At 43.3% G+C, this 15934-nt stretch overlaps 2 protein-coding genes across 14 annotated transcripts in view; one reads left to right on the top strand and one right to left on the bottom strand.

Moving 5' to 3' along the window:
• The window catches only part of ARNTL (aryl hydrocarbon receptor nuclear translocator like), a 50566-nt gene extending 42033 nt beyond the window's left edge, over window positions 1-8533 (top strand). For 6 of the 8 annotated variants that reach the window (XM_027699549.1, XM_027699540.1, XM_027699531.1 and 3 more), the window contains 7 exons: window positions 1088-1194; window positions 1550-1700; window positions 2309-2397; window positions 4241-4349; window positions 6079-6172; window positions 7194-7296; window positions 7824-8533. In XM_027699549.1, the coding sequence (XP_027555350.1) occupies window positions 1088-1194; window positions 1550-1700; window positions 2309-2397; window positions 4241-4349; window positions 6079-6172; window positions 7194-7296; window positions 7824-7984 (814 nt within the window). In that variant the 3' untranslated portion in view covers window positions 7985-8533. The remainder of the gene's footprint in view (window positions 1-1087; window positions 1195-1549; window positions 1701-2308; window positions 2398-4240; window positions 4350-6078; window positions 6173-7193; window positions 7297-7823) is intronic. The other 2 variants (XM_027699502.1, XM_027699494.1) reach the window with 1 other exon arrangement.
• A 280-nt stretch (window positions 8534-8813) lies between these two features.
• Window positions 8814-15934, bottom strand: part of BTBD10 (BTB domain containing 10) — a 28081-nt gene continuing 20960 nt past the window's right edge. For all 6 annotated transcript variants that reach the window (XM_027699570.1, XM_027699597.1, XM_027699588.1 and 3 more), the window contains 5 exons: window positions 14030-14132; window positions 13173-13293; window positions 11897-12094; window positions 10923-11033; window positions 8814-9907 (listed from right to left, as the gene is read on the bottom strand). In XM_027699570.1, coding sequence (XP_027555371.1) covers window positions 9597-9907; window positions 10923-11033; window positions 11897-12094; window positions 13173-13293; window positions 14030-14132 — 844 coding nt within the window. In that variant the 3' untranslated portion in view covers window positions 8814-9596. The remainder of the gene's footprint in view (window positions 9908-10922; window positions 11034-11896; window positions 12095-13172; window positions 13294-14029; window positions 14133-15934) is intronic.

Below are 15934 nucleotides of genomic sequence, written 5' to 3'. Positions count from 1 at the left end.
GGCTAGATGGGTTATCCTGGGGAAGTTATTACAGCTCCTAAGCCACTGACAACTCAAGGAATAACTCTGCTCTAGCACACAGATCTCTGGGGTGTTCAGCATATGCTGCAGCTGCTTCCTTGTGGGAATGACCCTTCCACAGTGTTGGGCTGTGGTTCAGCTCATTGTCACTCACCTGCACTGTTGCTTTGCCTGTTCCTCTTGAACTTAGTTTCAAGCTTGGGTTCCCAAGTTCATGCACAAACTCTTCTTTTCCTGGTTTCCTGAGATGTCCTCCAGCCTCACCAGCAGCTCCTAATTGAGAGTCTCCTTGAGAGTCAGAGAAAGAATCCAGGTCTTTCCCATGCTGTGGATTGCAGGTTTATATTGTTCTAAAGCTTTCTGATGAGGAGGAAAATGAGTTGTCTCTGTGGCTGGTTCTGATGAAACAAAAAGGTGGTTTATTTGCTGTGTGCTGCTGTCTGATTTCAGAGACACAGAGTGGGTCCCAGTGCTTATCCAAGAAAATCCTATTTGTTCACCTTTCTGGTTTGTGGATGTGAGTGCAGAGTTTGGTGGGGCCTTGTTTTGTCCCACTCTTAAGGCTTGTGACTTGAGGGGAGAAAATGCTCCTGAAACACGTGTTGTGCAGTAATTTGGGCTCTGTGGATACCACGGGTATGCAAAGGAGCACAGCAGTTCTTCAAACCTTTGAAGCCTGTTTTTCAATGGCATTTTATGCAGAAGGCTGTGTATTATCTTGTGGCTGCTACAAGGCAGCTTTTTCAGATTTAAATTCTCAAAATTACACTGTTATCTTCAAAGCTATTTAGAAAGCCTTAGATCCCCTCTGGGGGTAGTAGGTCAGACATAATACCTGAGGGCTGCTGGTATTATATATACTTTTTTAATTACCTGAGAATTAAAAATAGTGTTCTTAAGGAATTTTTGAACCTTCTAAGCTGAAAATTCCTTTCCGCATTATTTGGGTCTTACCCAGCTCCAGTGTGGAGCTTTAGTAATATCTGTGACTAATACTCCAACTTGAAACCATTTATTTTTTTTTCTCTCTCTCTCTTTGTTTTCTTCCTCTCCCTCCCTTCCCCAGGGCAACAGCCATTCTGGCATACTTACCCCAGGAACTTCTAGGTACTTCGTGTTATGAATATTTTCATCAAGATGATATAGCACACCTTGCAGAATGTCATAGACAAGGTATGATTATTAATAACTCAGTAATCCTGTTAAAAATATTGGGATATATTGTGTGTTTTAAGTGGTGTATTAAGAAAACCAAACAAACTCAGAAAGATTTGGGGTTTGCTGTTTGCAGATGCTTTAGTCAAGAACACTGTGCTGTATGTGCCTAACACTGTGATTATCCTGGACTTGCATGGATTTGTAGTGGATGTTTGAGGTTCAGGATGGCTAAGGGGGGCTCACTGCACAGGAACAGCGTTTTTCTTCAGGAGTGAAGGGAGGAATTAACCGAGTTTACCCTGAGAAGAGCTCTACTCTGTGGTCATGGTGCCCATTTGACACAAAGTTATTGCTTTCTGCCCATCTTCAGTTTTGCAGACGAGAGAAAAAATTACAACCAACTGCTACAAGTTTAAAATAAAAGATGGCTCTTTTATTACGTTGCGGAGTCGCTGGTTCAGTTTCATGAACCCTTGGACCAAAGAAGTAGAATACATTGTCTCAACAAACACGGTCGTTTCGTAAGTATTTTCCTCCCAGCAAGTGCCTGTAAATGCCCATTGCTCTGTCCTTTCCTCAGGTGGGAGTTGACCTAAATATGTGCACGTCTTCCATATGACAATAGGTGTCTTCTCCAGATAACACCCTGGGGAGAGGGGAATAAGTTCAGCAATTGCAGTAATTTGTGTTTGTTAAAGCCTGCAAAAAATAGAAATATTTTCTTTCTTTGGGAAAACCTGGGATTCAATCTTTATAGGGACTTACAGGACATGCATTTCTTTGCTTTGGTAGGTGCTTCCCCCCCTTCTTTTTTTTTTTTTTTTTAGGGTTCTGTACAGAGCAGTGACTTGGCAGCAGAATAACTGCTGCAGAGGAATTCTCTGTGAGAGAGGCTGTTGGGGCCCTGCCTTGCACACTTTAAGGTTTATTTCTGTTGTTTATGCAGCCCTGGTGTCAGTCACAGGCGCTGCTTTCACGGAGGTGACACTGATTCACAAACTACTCCAGCCCTGAAGCATTCCATTCTGAAACTTTTGGCATTATGACTGGGTTTTTTTTTAATCACTGATAGGGTTTTTTACCTGTTGGGTTTTCTATCACTGATCCTTCTAATTCCTGCAATCCACAGCACCACTGTACTGGAGAGCGGGGACGCAGCCTTTCCACAGCTCGCGGCGTCTCCACACAGCATGGACAGTGTGCTCCAGGCTGGAGAAGGTAACTCCTGTGCTCAGGAAATTATTGGCAGCCTTACCTTGGGAGCAGCTCATCCTGCGTGCACAGATTTGCTGCACTGAGAATTTTGTTAATATCCTGAGGAAAAATAAGTTTCAGGGCAAAAAGGTGCTAATGCAGTTCTTGCCCTGTTGAGCATAAATGTCGGCTTTGGGTATGAGCTGGTCAAGGAGAAGTGAATCAGGGAAAAGAAGTGTAAAGAGAGCTGGAGGAGGAAAGTTTGCCTTCACGGATGGTGCCATCTGCACATCACCCAGGAATGACATCAAGGTCTGTGGTCAGTGCACACGACTCCTCAGAATCTTAAACACAGTCTGGACCTTAAACACAGTCTGGACCTTAAACACAGTCTGGACCTTAAACACAGTCTGGCCATTTGACTTATTGTCCCTCACCTGCCCTTGGTTTGGTTTTTTGTCTCGACATGGGCACTGACCCCTGGTCTTTATCATGGACTGGTTATGAGTGGTGCAGATCACCAAACATTTCATCACGGGGGGTGCAGCCTAATGCAGAGCAGAGCTTGATTTAATGAAGTGCCTGAAGCAGGGTGGAAGTGAGGCAGGATAGAAGGATGCAGTGATAGCCCATGGATGGAAGATCCCCATGAAGCAGATAAGACACAGATTCTTTGCAAAGAGTAGGGAACTGTTGCCTTTGGAGATCCTGTTCCCTGAATACCACTTCTGTCAGCTGTGGGTGTTGCACATGTCTGGAATGACTCCCTAAGTTGTACACAGCACACCTGGAGCAGTGCAAACCTTGAGCAAAGCTGGGCTTTCCAGTGATCTCTGCTCTGAACAGAGGGATTCAGTGGGTGACCCTGGAGCAGGAAGGGCAGCAGAGCCCAGGACAGGGGCAGTGGTAGGAAGGGAAGGTGCCGTGTGGGCCTGGTGGTTGGTAACTGAAGGTACAGGAACTGCAGCAATGTGGGATCTGGGCCTTCTGAGGATGGAAAACAAACTGTTCTGTAGTAGGATAAACTTATTCTTATCACAATTACAGCCTCTGAAAAGAAACCAGACGTGTAGTATAATCACACTGACAGTTCTTGTCCTCAGAAAAGAAGTTTTTAATTGAGTGAAGTTTAATTTCAAGTGGTTCTGGCTCTGCTAAGGATTTGTGACCTTTCCAGGTGAACCTTCTCACCTCCTGCTGGGTCTGAGCCATAGATACTGAGGGTTGCTGTTGTTAAATATGCATTTCTAAAAGCCAGCAATTATCCATTATGGATAAGCAACACTGAGGCCTTTCTTGCCCTTTCAGTGTGATCTTTTCTTTACCTTGGAGAATATCGGGCTCCTTCCTGACAACCCCCTCAAGTGCTGTGCAAGTGTCAGATCACATTAAAGGAACAGCTTCCAACTGTTGAGACCTCACTTTTCCCTCCATTCTTAGATTCTTGCAGGGGGTTTGTTTGTGGTCATCAGGTACCTTGGGCTTGTCCCCTATTGAATGGAACATGCACCAGCAAGTTCTTCCCAGGAAGCACAGAACAAACATGTTTGGAGAAGAGCCTGTTTGGGCACAGAACAGAGCAGGTCTGACAAGCCATTCTGTACCAGCTGTGGACCAGGTGCTTGAAACAACCAGATCCTGAAAGAGCTGGGATATGTTGTATCCCTGCTGGCACAGAGGGATGTCTGAGACACAGCTCAGTGCAAGCCAGAGTTTTTCATACACTTGAAGGCACACACCAGCTGGTAGAATGAGAATTAAATACAATTCAGAAGGTCCTGCAGCTGGTCAAAGCCTAAATATAAATGCTTTTTTTGGAGAAGGTTTTCATGCTTCTGTCTGACCTTAACATATCTACTCATTTCAGGTGGCCCAAAAAGAACCCACCCTACTGTGCCTGGAATTCCAGGTGGAACAAGAGCGGGAGCAGGTAAAATAGGGAGAATGATTGCTGAAGAAATCATGGAGATTCACAGGTGAGAGTTAGAGGAAAATCTTTTTTTGTTTCATTATTGCTCTTTAAGAGGAATTATTCTTCTTTAAGAGGAAATGAAGGAAGTCTTTCTTCAAGCTGAGTGAGGAATGATACAATTGTATTTCATAGACAGCTACAGATACTTATTCAGCCTGACCTGAGGCAGCCAAAGCCCATAGTAAAAGTGAAAAAGTTACAGCCTTCCAGCTTTCTACTGCAAAAAACCAGTACTGGAACTTTTTTGTAATGGTGATGATTATCTGTTTACCAGAAACAGTAGTTAAAAAGAACAGCTAACTAGAAATAAATCCTTTCCAGACTGTTCTTCTTCCAGGAAACTTAAGGCTGTGAGTGGCACAACCCCCAAATGCCAAAGCTGATGACCACCTGCCAGAAAAGCAGTGTTTGTTTTCGGGTGATCCACTCCCTCAGATACTTCTGGAGCTGTTGGATGTGCACGTTCAGCTTGCACAGTTCCCCCCTGGAGCTCTTGGAGCAAGGGCACAGTGCTGGAGGCAGCCCAGCCTTCCCAGGCTGTGGGGCTGGTTTAAACACGGGGTCTTGCAGCCCCCTCCAGTGAGGGACTGTGGGAATGCAGAGCTGTTAGTCCTGTCTCTCACCTGTGAGCAGCTGCTTTCAGTGGGTACCACTTAATTTCTGTTGGCTAACAACCCCTGTTCCTCACAAATTTTCTCTTGGGAATTGTTCCTTTTCCTATGAAAGTGGTCTCACCCAGCAGATGTTTAGTGGCAGCAATTTAACCAGACTGAGCTGCAATTCAGGAAAACATTCAGTCTGTTTCCCACAGTTTTGTTCCTGCTGCAGGCAGGGGACTACCAGGGAACAGCAGACCTATCCATAAGGCTTCCTTCCTGTCTGTAAGAATAAGAAGAAGGAGATAAGAAAAAAATTAAAAAGCCACACCGGGGCTGAACCAGTACTTGGGGGTGTAACCATCCCTTTGAGTAGCTGTAAAACACCTCATTAGCCCCAGCAGTGCAGTAGTGCAGTTTACCCCCCGTGTTTGCATTTCAGTTCAGATCCTGGGTTAGTTCCAGTCCTTTTTCAGCAGCTGTTACTATTTTCCAAAGCTGCCTTCTGTTCAGCTTTCCCAGGGGAACTCTGCCAAGGATAAGATTCCCATTTCCATTGCTTTTCTCTGTAACTCCTCCTCCTCCCTTTAGTCTAGAGATTTGTTGGTTCTACAGTCAATACATTATACATTATTAAAGATGTTTGATCAAGCTATGGAAAATTGAAGTGAAAAATGCTGCTTTGAGCAGTTAAAAAAAAAAAATTGTATCAAGTGTCCAGGGTACTTCTGTAGCAGTAGCTGATGGAAGGAGTCTGGGTCACTGTGACTGAGACAGCTGGAGTTCTTAGCTGGGGTAAATTGAAGTAAAACACACACACAAAAAAAATTATGCTTTCCTCAGCACCCAGGACCTTTTCCTTCTGACTCTCTGTGGAGGCTGTACAGGAACAAAAACAAAGGGGAGGAGGTAAAGCCTGCAGACTGAGCTGGATTTACACAGCACTGTTTATCTGGCTGCAAATCAAAACGTTGCTGCTGCTGATCTGAGCAACGCTGAAAAAGGGAGGAAATTACAAAAATGAAATTCATGCTTTTAGCACCTTGCGGCACCTGATACTGAAGTCAGCATTTGAAACTTCCAAGTCTCTGGCATCTGTTGCTGGTAAATCCATGCCCTATTTTATCCATATTTTAGGATAAGAGGCTCATCACCTTCCAGCTGCGGCTCCAGTCCCCTGAACATCACCAGCACCCCACCACCTGACACCTCCTCCCCGGGAGGCAAGAAGGTAAGGACAAGCTTTACCAAGTCTGGTGGCAGCAGTGACAAGCGATGTGGGGTCGTGCTGATGTGGAACAGCTGATTTGAACAACTCCTGGCTGCTCGGCTGGAAAAGTCTGACCCAGTCCAAGTATTCCAGTGGCCAAAACCCCTTTGCAGAGAGCAGTAGTTCCCAAACATCAGCAGGTTTTGAAATCCACCTGTTCCTTAGATTGTTTTTTTAGCAGAGCTGCAAGGGACAGCTCTGCTCGTCTCTCCCAGCTACCAAAAAACCTTCAACACCCCGTGCTGGTGAGCACTGGAAGTGCTGTCGCTGGCTGTGCTCGGCTGAATCACGCTGGTGTTACAAAATATGACAATTAGATGCTTTGCTGGGCACTCAGAGTTTATTTTTAAACCAACACTGTGCACCCTGCCTTGCTCTAAGATTGCTTGAGGAGCACTCAGGTACCATTACCAGCACTTAAACCACCTGAACACTTGTCCTGGCTGCTTTCAGTCGTCTGCAAATTGCTGTTTATGGTAGTTATATCCAAGAAGAGCACTTATTCAAATCTTTATACACTGTCTCAGATTCACTTAACCTTTTTTCCCCAGAAATTATGACGACTGTACGTAAGAATTGCTTGTACTGGAGCATACAGCTGACAGTAAATATTTCTGTCTATTCCTGGCTCTGTTCTTGAAATAAAACTTGAAGTCGTGACAAACAGAGTTATAATTCTGGTAATAGTTATCCTTGCTCCTCCTGCCCTACAATATTCAACATGTACATATAGTAGGGGCTGCTGGAATGGAACAAAGGAAAACACAGGTTGGGTGTTTCTGACATCTGCTCCATGGGCCTGGTACAGAGGGAAGCAGCTCCTCGTTTACAACTACTCTGATTAAGTAACCTTTAGGTGGTGATGTTTGGGGTTTTTTTCAGGAAGTCCATCCACCCTGTATTAAAAATCCCAATATGGGACAATTTAAGGCTTACTGCAACATTTCATGCTGGTTTATAGCTTCTGTTTTTTTCTTTCAAGATCTTGAATGGTGGCACTCCAGACATTTCTTCAGCTGGATTGCTGTCTGGGCAAATCCAGGATAATTCTGGTTACCCCTATTCTGACAACTCCTCCATCCTGGGTAAGTGAAGTCACTCAGTAACACACCTCAGTAGCAGCTAAACACACACAGACACTGTAACAACACGGTTGGTTTGAGCAGTAACCTGCCCTTACTGGCTGCAGCTGAGGCATAAAGCCCATAACCAACCACTCTGCTTGCTAAGGAGGCTCCTGGCAGCCCAACTTCATACTGGAATTTCTTTTAGACAATACGTGGAACCCTCTTTTCTCTTGCTGGATCAGTGTGAATTAGCTCAGTTCCCGACCTGCTTTTTGTGAATGCTTTTCAAACAGCTGAAGAGGGATGTTGATCTGGTCTTGTATTTGAAGTCTTGCACGTAGGGTTGTCCCTCTTAGGCACACTGGTCACTTCTGAGGAGTGACACCACTAACAGTGCTGTTCCCGAAACCGCGGCCCCCCGGCTGTCACACGGATTGCTGCTCCTCAGACAGGAACGTTCAGATGTCCCACCCCAAGTCACAGGGTGAGTGCCCATAGCAGTGAAGTGACAAAACCGAGCCCCCTGCCTGTGTTTGCCCCCCCAGGGGAGAACTCCCACATCGGCATCGACATGATCGACAACGACCAGGGCTCGAGCAGCCCCAGCAACGACGAGGCCGCCATGGCCGTGATCATGAGCCTGCTGGAGGCCGACGCGGGGCTGGGCGGCCCCGTGGACTTCAGTGACCTGCCCTGGCCCTTGTAAATGATGCCCCCGGACACCCAAATATCAAAGTGCATTTACTGGTGGAGTTCTACAGTCTGTGAAACTCGTGGGACTGAGGAGCTTTTATGTACGGATTTCATAAAAGCCGTGTCAGAATGCAACTCATCCTTACCATGTGTAACTTCAGACAAAGTGGAATAACCTGCTACAGTGTTCTGTGTTGATTTGGTTAGCTGTGTATAGCTTGCAATACTTGTATATTTTGGATTCTGTTGTTTGAAATTTTTTTTTTTTAAATCACTGTGCAACTCACTGGCATCAGTGGTAGCTTTTATATGCAAATGACCATTTCAGATGTATGGTGTGTTTTTACACTGCAAAACAGTCCCCATGTGGATATTTCTTATACTAATTGTACCATAAAGCTGTTTATTCTTTCTTGTAAGAATCCTTTACTATAAATATTGTTAAAGTGTAATGTATTAGACAGTTAAATATTTTTAAAATAAATGTTTCCCTTGTTCTAAGACGGAGCATTTACTTTGATAAATAAATTTGATAAAACCCTGCTGAAGGTGCATGCTAGAAGCACTTGGTATTCATCATTTCTTTAGCTTTGGGGGAAAAGGGAGGAAAAACAAGGCCTTACCTACACTTACACAACACTAAGTTTCTAGAAAAGCTATTATTATTATTTACTGCTATCTTGGAGTTTATACTAAGAAAAGCACAACAGGAGAGCAGGCTGAGATGACAGGCTGATGTTACCAGATTCTCTTTAAGAAATACTTGTTTTTCACCTAATATTAACTATCCTCCCCCGAGGAAAGAAAAGCGACTGCTCTACAAATACATAATTCACAGATAATTCGAGCCCATTAAAATAATGGAAACTTTATTTGCATGAAAAACTTGTTTACAATCATTAATAAATGAAGAATGAACCATTTGCATTTTCCTATTTCATGACACTTATGAAAAATGTATTAAATAAATATTTGTGAACAGCTTAAGGTAAGGCAAAATTTAAGATAAAGCCCCTATCCGTTGTTCACAATTTTTGAACATGGCTCACGCTGCAAACAAGTGAAAAAATTCACTAAAGAACTTTGAGTTTAACAAGATGTTATGTGGGTCATTGAATCACGTCCTCAATCCAAGAACCCAGTAGTAGTTTTGTGCTCAACCATATACAGTAACTTTAAAAGGGTCAACCTATTCAGAGCAAAACTATGTACAGTTTTGATAGAAGCACTTTGTTAGTATTGTGCAATACATTTATAAAAAATGGCTTCAAATTCCACTTCTCAACCATTTGTAAAGTGCTACTATCAATTCCACCTCTGCATTCCAACCCCTGTGTCACAACACTGACGCGTCCCCTGGGCCCGGAGGGGCTTCAGAGTGAGGACAGTCCAGCAGACAAATCACCAACGTCACAAACCTACTGGTAAACACATACACATGTAACTGGAACCCAGGTGTTTGATCTGTACTCTTCCAAAAACAACCCTCTGGTCTTTCCAAAAGGTCCGTACTGCAATACCCTAAACACCGTTAACACAATGGAAAAAACTGGAATTGCAGTGTGGTATGAGTTGAGTACAGAGTCACTTTAAGGAGCATGCTTTTGTTTTAGTAAGAGTCCAGATCAGAGCGGGGGGTTCTGTCCCTCGGGATCCATCTCACTGTTACTGGGAGGAGGATGGATGGGCAGGATATCCAGCTCGTCTACCTGGGGGGTGGGGTGCATGACCACGAGCTGGTCCTGGGGGATATCCGCTGCTGCCGCCGCCAGATTGGTGATGGACTTGCTTTTCACACACTGGAAGTCGACGTGCCGGCTCTTCCCTTCCTCCTTCTCCCACGACATCCGAATAAATGGCCTCTGGACGTAGTTGTAAATCACCTCCGGCCTCCCGCCCGGCCGCTTCTTCACCTTCTCCTTGTACGTGGGGTAACCTGAGAGACACAACACAGTCTAAACTACCTGTCCAGAGCCCAGCCCAGCCCTGCCTGTGCTGTGGGGTTCAGGGTTTCTTTCACAAGAAGAAATCTGTGTGTGGAAACACAGCAAGGATGAGCAGCTGCCACCATCCACATCCTGAATGGGAACAGATGCCATCGTGTTGTTCTTCATGTCCTCTGTGCAAGCAGGACATGGAGTCAGGAGCTGAACTGACAACCAAGTTGTAAGGAAAGGCCACAGTACTGTCAACAATTAGTACAGTGCCACCACAGAGATATAATAATTAATATATTGCCACCCACACCTCACAGACAACTGTGAGCCACTGTCAGCAGCCACTGTCTCTACAACACTGTGATGGGAGAGCAGCAATGAGATCTCACCGTGTCACTCTGATCTCCGGTTTAAGTTGCCAGGTGGAATCCCAGCACATTCCTCCCAGCTCCCCAAAGGGTGAAAATACTTGGTTTTAGATGAATTGTGAATTCTGGTTATGCTGCGTCCCAGTCCTCTGTCCCCTCTGCCCCAGCAATAATGTTCATTTTACATATAGTTACAGGGCACCAGCATTACAGTTTGGTCAAACAGTTGTTCTTTGTCTAAACCAAGAAGTGCCAGCAGAAATAATCTGGTATTAGCCGGCATTATAGACAGAGCCAGTTCTTGTTCAGCTGAAGGGCATGTCAGCCTGAAGGCTCCCACCTTGCTCAGCTGAAATGACTTATTTTAGAGCTCACAACCAGTTAAAAGCATTTGCTTTTGGCTGGCAAATTACAAACGTAACTATGACAACGTGGTGAGTGAAGGAGAGAAATCCTGCTAATTATAAAGGCTGGATTCTAAAATATTTGGGTCAACAATCAGAGGAAAAATGTAATGCAAAGAAACCCAGTTCTTGCATTCATGACAAAAATCTATGACTGCTTAATGGAATTTTACAGACCAGGCTCAGAGAAGTGCAGCAGCCCTTCCAGCCCAGAGTGAGAGTGCCAGCAGTGCTTCCCTTACCTTCGATGCCCAGTCGGATCTTCTTGAGCCCCCTTTCCTTCAGCACCGATTTGGCCACATCTCTGTTTTCAATGTATTTGAAGAATCTATACAACTTTGTGCTGTAAATAACTAAAAATACATTCTAGTGAGAAAATGTCAAAGGCAAGTGTGTGCCTAACTAATTAGAGCAGGGGGTTTTCTTAATTGGCATCTTTGAGACATAAAGGCCCTAGAAACGTGAGCTAATTGTGTTACTACATTGGAACAACCACCTTTGATCTATATTCACAAAGAGCCTCCCTTATTTGAGAACAGCTGCAGGTTTGCATCCTCCAAACCCATCATTTTTTGTGTTGGTATTTTGGTTTTCTTAAATTTTAAAAAAAAACTAACAATACATAAAACTGTAATACTCTGAAGAGACTCCCAAGAAGATTTTGTGCTACTGGAGTACAAAGAGTATCTCAAGCTCCCACCTGCCCTCACAAACCCCCCCGAATTCCACGTTTATCACAGTGAAGGAACATCTTCAGCTACAAGGACAGCACGGGTGCAGGGAAGAGCATTCCATTCACAGGTGCTTAAACTCATCTAAACACACATCTGTAATACTTAAAAAATAACAACACTTGGGTTTTTTCCCCCCAAAAATCCTCTAGTTGTTCTTCCACAGTAAACATGAGTTTTCCAGAAAGAGCTTGATGAAAGAAGTTGGTATTTCCTCCCCCTCACTGGCTGAAAATACCTTAACAATAAAAATTAGCTCCTCTTTTTAATTAGATTTGAACACAGCAAGCAACATACGCTTCTATGAAGCAAAATATTAAGCAGAACTACCAAAACTGAGAGGTTTTTATTTCTTGAGGCATTAGGGATGTTGTTAAGACTTTGCTAGCAGTGCTTACATACAACTTAAATCAGCACTGCTGATTTACTGTTCACTGCTATCTCTGCCATGGGTGGCTTGGTGGCAACCAGGATAATAAACTTACTTTGTGAATACTCCTCTCCCATTTGTGGGGGATACTCTTCATCCCAGTCCACGACATCATCATCTGTCAGCACAACAATGTGGCACTCCCTCTCCCCGCTCTGGGCGCTGGCGACCATCAAGGGGAGGATCATCTCCTCGAGGTAAAACTCAAATTGCTTGCGAGCACCATCGTTTGACAATTCATGCATGAGAGCACCTGGAAGAAAATTTTAAGCACAGGCACATTTGAAAGCTTGGTAAAAAGATGAAGGCAGGAGTAAGAAACACAGCAGTTCCGTTTATCTTGTGGTGTCTTCTGCAGACAAGTGTAAAGACACTTCAGTCTATTAGTTTGTGTAGGTTCAGAACTTATTCAAATGTTTACCAGAAGCTGAAACTATCCTGCAGATATTAACATAAGGTTGGTCAGACAGGAGTGACTTTGAGGAGACCTTCTTCCTCTTTTACTACTGCTAAACATTTGGTACTTGTGCAAGACACTCTGTTTTCCTAAAAGAAACATTATTTAAGCCAGTTGCTGAAAGAGTAGAGCACACAACCCACATTTCAAAAGCAGTAGCTTAAAAACAAAGCTGCTCAGAGCCCTCTCAGCAGGACCTGCTAAATCCCTGTGCTGAGGGGCAGAGTGCTCTGAGCTTGTGACTGGGCAGTGACAGGCGGTGAGGCCACGGCACTACTGGGGAAGGCACAGGTGTCCCACAGAGCCCTGCCACCAGGAATGCCACGGCCTGGCCTGCTCTGCACACACACCGCGAGATTTCAGGGACCAGGTCTTCTCCTAAACACTGGCCAAAACTTGGGCTGTGCTCAGGGATGGAAGGAGCTGAAGAGAATGGTACATACTGGGAACATTGGTACACCCTACACCAGCAGCAAAGCTGAGCTGCTTCTGCTGGGGAGACAGATTAATTCTGTTAAGCAAGGAGCTGAATAAATCATCTCCCTGTCCTCTGCACAAAAAGATACCACTTAGTGTTACTGTATCTGTCCTGCAAATGTAACAATGGTGTAAGAATTGCACAGGGCTGACACCCAGCAGAGAATCAGATACTGAAATATCAGAAAGATTATATCTCAAAAAAACACATATCCATTGGCTTTGGGGCTTTATTACATAAGAGGCAAAAAGGGATGGGTTTTGTTCACGTAGTGTCAGCCACCTTCCTTACCTCAGTAAAGCATACGATTTGGAATTAACACACACACACACACACACACACATTTGCTTAAATCAGTCTGTAAAATTCCAATGATTTAATAAATCCTGTACTTACTGAGATCTCTGCATTTAATAGTACTATACTCAAAGGAGATACAGAGATAGTCACAGGCTTCTCTCAGTTCAGGAATGGATATCCCATCAGGACAGCGGATCACTCCAGTCTTGTAGTAATCCTGCAGCAATGCAGCAAACAAAAAACACAGTGCACTTCAACACCCATCGACAGAAACATTTAATCATTTCATTTATGATGCTTTCCCCACAAAGAAAGCCCCTAAAATGTAAGACAGCAATATACGTGAAACAGTGAGTCTTTTTGTCCTCAAATTTGTCCATTTTCAGAGCTGTGTTCAGAGCGGTGGGTTCTGGTTAAAATTGTTATTCAAGTGACAACTATTAATACTGATCATTTTGGTGCACGTAAGCTGTCTTTTATCTACACTTCCCTTAGCTTTTGCTATTCCAAGTCTGCTGACAAAGCAGTACAGCAGCTCTGCTTCTCTGTGTAGATATGAAATACGTTGAGCGGCCGTTTTCATCTCAGATTGAAGGTTGCTTTACTCCTTTAGCTGCAGTAAATTAACTTCTAGTACTCTGTTTCACCTAATTTCAGCACAAGAAGGGCTGAATGTACCTGAATTTGGTGAACTTGATGCATAGGAGGTGAACTGATTTCTGGCAGGCAGTATTTTTTGGTTTGTTTCATGTGTGCTTTCTCTCTCCCTGGCTGTCACACGCTCGTGTCTAGAAAACCCAGGGGGGGTTTTCAGATCAAGCATTTTTCCCCCCTCTACAAAACAACAGAAGAGCAGTACCTATGCCATCCACAAAGCACAGATATGTTAGTAAGGCTAAATCAAGAAGTCATGACTCCCAATACTCACAGTGCTTGTCTGAACAGAAACTCACCAGAATAGCACGAAACACAGTGGAACCAATTCCTTCGGCAACTTCATACTCTCCTTTTTCATTAGGACGTGTAAAGTTGTGTTCTCTGCCTGACCCAAACATCCTGCTCAAGAATGAAAGTGATTTGGTTAGAATTCCTTACTATGATTTTTTTTGTTTTGGTAAAACAGAGAAGTGTCAAAAATTGTAACAAAACGTCAGGGAAAAACCAGTGTATTCTATATCACAAACTGTTCAGTTTGGTTTGTGTTTAGCAGGACTACCAGAAAACAAATTAGGGCAGTGTAACTCAGGAAAGCCTAGTTTTATTCTTCAATCCAAACTTGTCCTTCAAGCACAATAGAAGTCAGACCAGGCCATTTCCTGTCAGTGCCAAAGGTGGGGGGAACCTCAAACAAGTGTTTGGCATTTGTGGGGCAATGCAACAAAAGAACGGGTTCTGTTGAGGAATTCTCATTATATCAAGACATTTCAGTTTCATTGGAAAGATTTAGTTAATTCAAAAGGTAAAATAAAACTGATAGAAGAGAGATGTACTCAAGGGTGGCGTGTGCAGCCTATTTCTCCCTGCTAGGATGCAAGGAAAGTGAGACTAAGGGAAACACTACAAGTCCCAAACAGTATCTGAGTTTTTAAAACACACCTCTGATAGAGAATTACACACAGTGCTCACAAAAACTATTGCTATCTACTCCCTATTTTATTTACAATCATTCCCCTATGGTTTGCTCTCATACACACAGCCCAAAGCAGCAGAGTTGGTGTAACTGAGAGCATTTATAATGGAGAAAGGAAGCAACTTTTTTCACTTAATGATCTGACAAGTGTTTTCTGACCACTCTTCAGGACAAGAAATAATATTCAGAAAAAAGCAGCGTAACAGGATATAAGCTTAAGGCAAATAATGCATTCTTATTATAGTAACTTTTACCTCCCAGAACAGATTAGTCAAGCTGCTCCTGTTTAGTGTCCTGTGAACTGACATTGAGGGAAAGTGGGTTTATAAATAACCTGCATTTTAGAGCAGTATTTCCGTACCTTTATTAACCTACTTTTCAATTAGCAGAAGATAAAATAAGCTTGTTCCTTGAACCAATCCCAAAGGGAGAATAACTCAGCATCACACATGCACAAAAAAATCCAGTGCATTAGGCAGCACTGCTTATTCTGAGGCTGGGCATGGAAAAGGGAATTATTTCACTGCATAACTTCAACTGGTACCTTTCCAGTTTGTCTAGATATTTACATGTATGCATGTACTGTACATATAAAAATGCCTTAATGATTTATCTTAAATTATTACTTCTATTTATTTCCCTTGAAAGTTTACACAGAGAAGCATTTTTCACTCTCTCTGTAACTCTTCCCCAACTTTTCTTAAAACCAAGGTACTATTTATCCCACACTCTGGCCATTTAAACCAGAGCAGAAGTTGTTTAATCATATTTATTACCTGTACCTTGTCAAACAGATTTTTATATATATATATGTATTTTAAATATGATTATACCCTCATGTGCTAAGAAACAGCCACATTTTAATGAAAAAGCCAAATCAAGAGTGACATAGATGTAAACCTTCATTTCTTTCTTGCTGCAAGCTTCTAAGTGGTGGTCTCTGTGCTTGGACATTGCAAAATCAGGCAGAATTTAAACAAGTAAAAGTACTGAATTATAAAGTACAGAATCTTTTTCCCCACGAATAAACATGTTAAATATGTTGCTCATTAAAGTTTCTACAGAAAATATTACACACATACTGTGGACTTTTATTCAAATGTTGACCATTTGGTCTCTCTGCTGAGGCTCAGGTCTGTTATACCAACTATTTGACACTGCCCTCTCCAAAAATCATTTCAGAAGGTAAATGGGTTGAGCTTGAATGTTGTCAGGGTAGGCCCATTAA

Source organism: Neopelma chrysocephalum, unplaced genomic scaffold, assembly GCF_003984885.1.
Source record: "Neopelma chrysocephalum unplaced genomic scaffold, ASM398488v2 Primary Assembly neopelma1_24, whole genome shotgun sequence".
In the NCBI taxonomy this organism is placed as follows: Eukaryota; Metazoa; Chordata; class Aves; order Passeriformes; family Pipridae; genus Neopelma; species Neopelma chrysocephalum.
The sequence above is the reverse complement of the archived record's forward strand: the minus strand, read 5'-3'. Positions and strand labels throughout refer to the sequence as shown.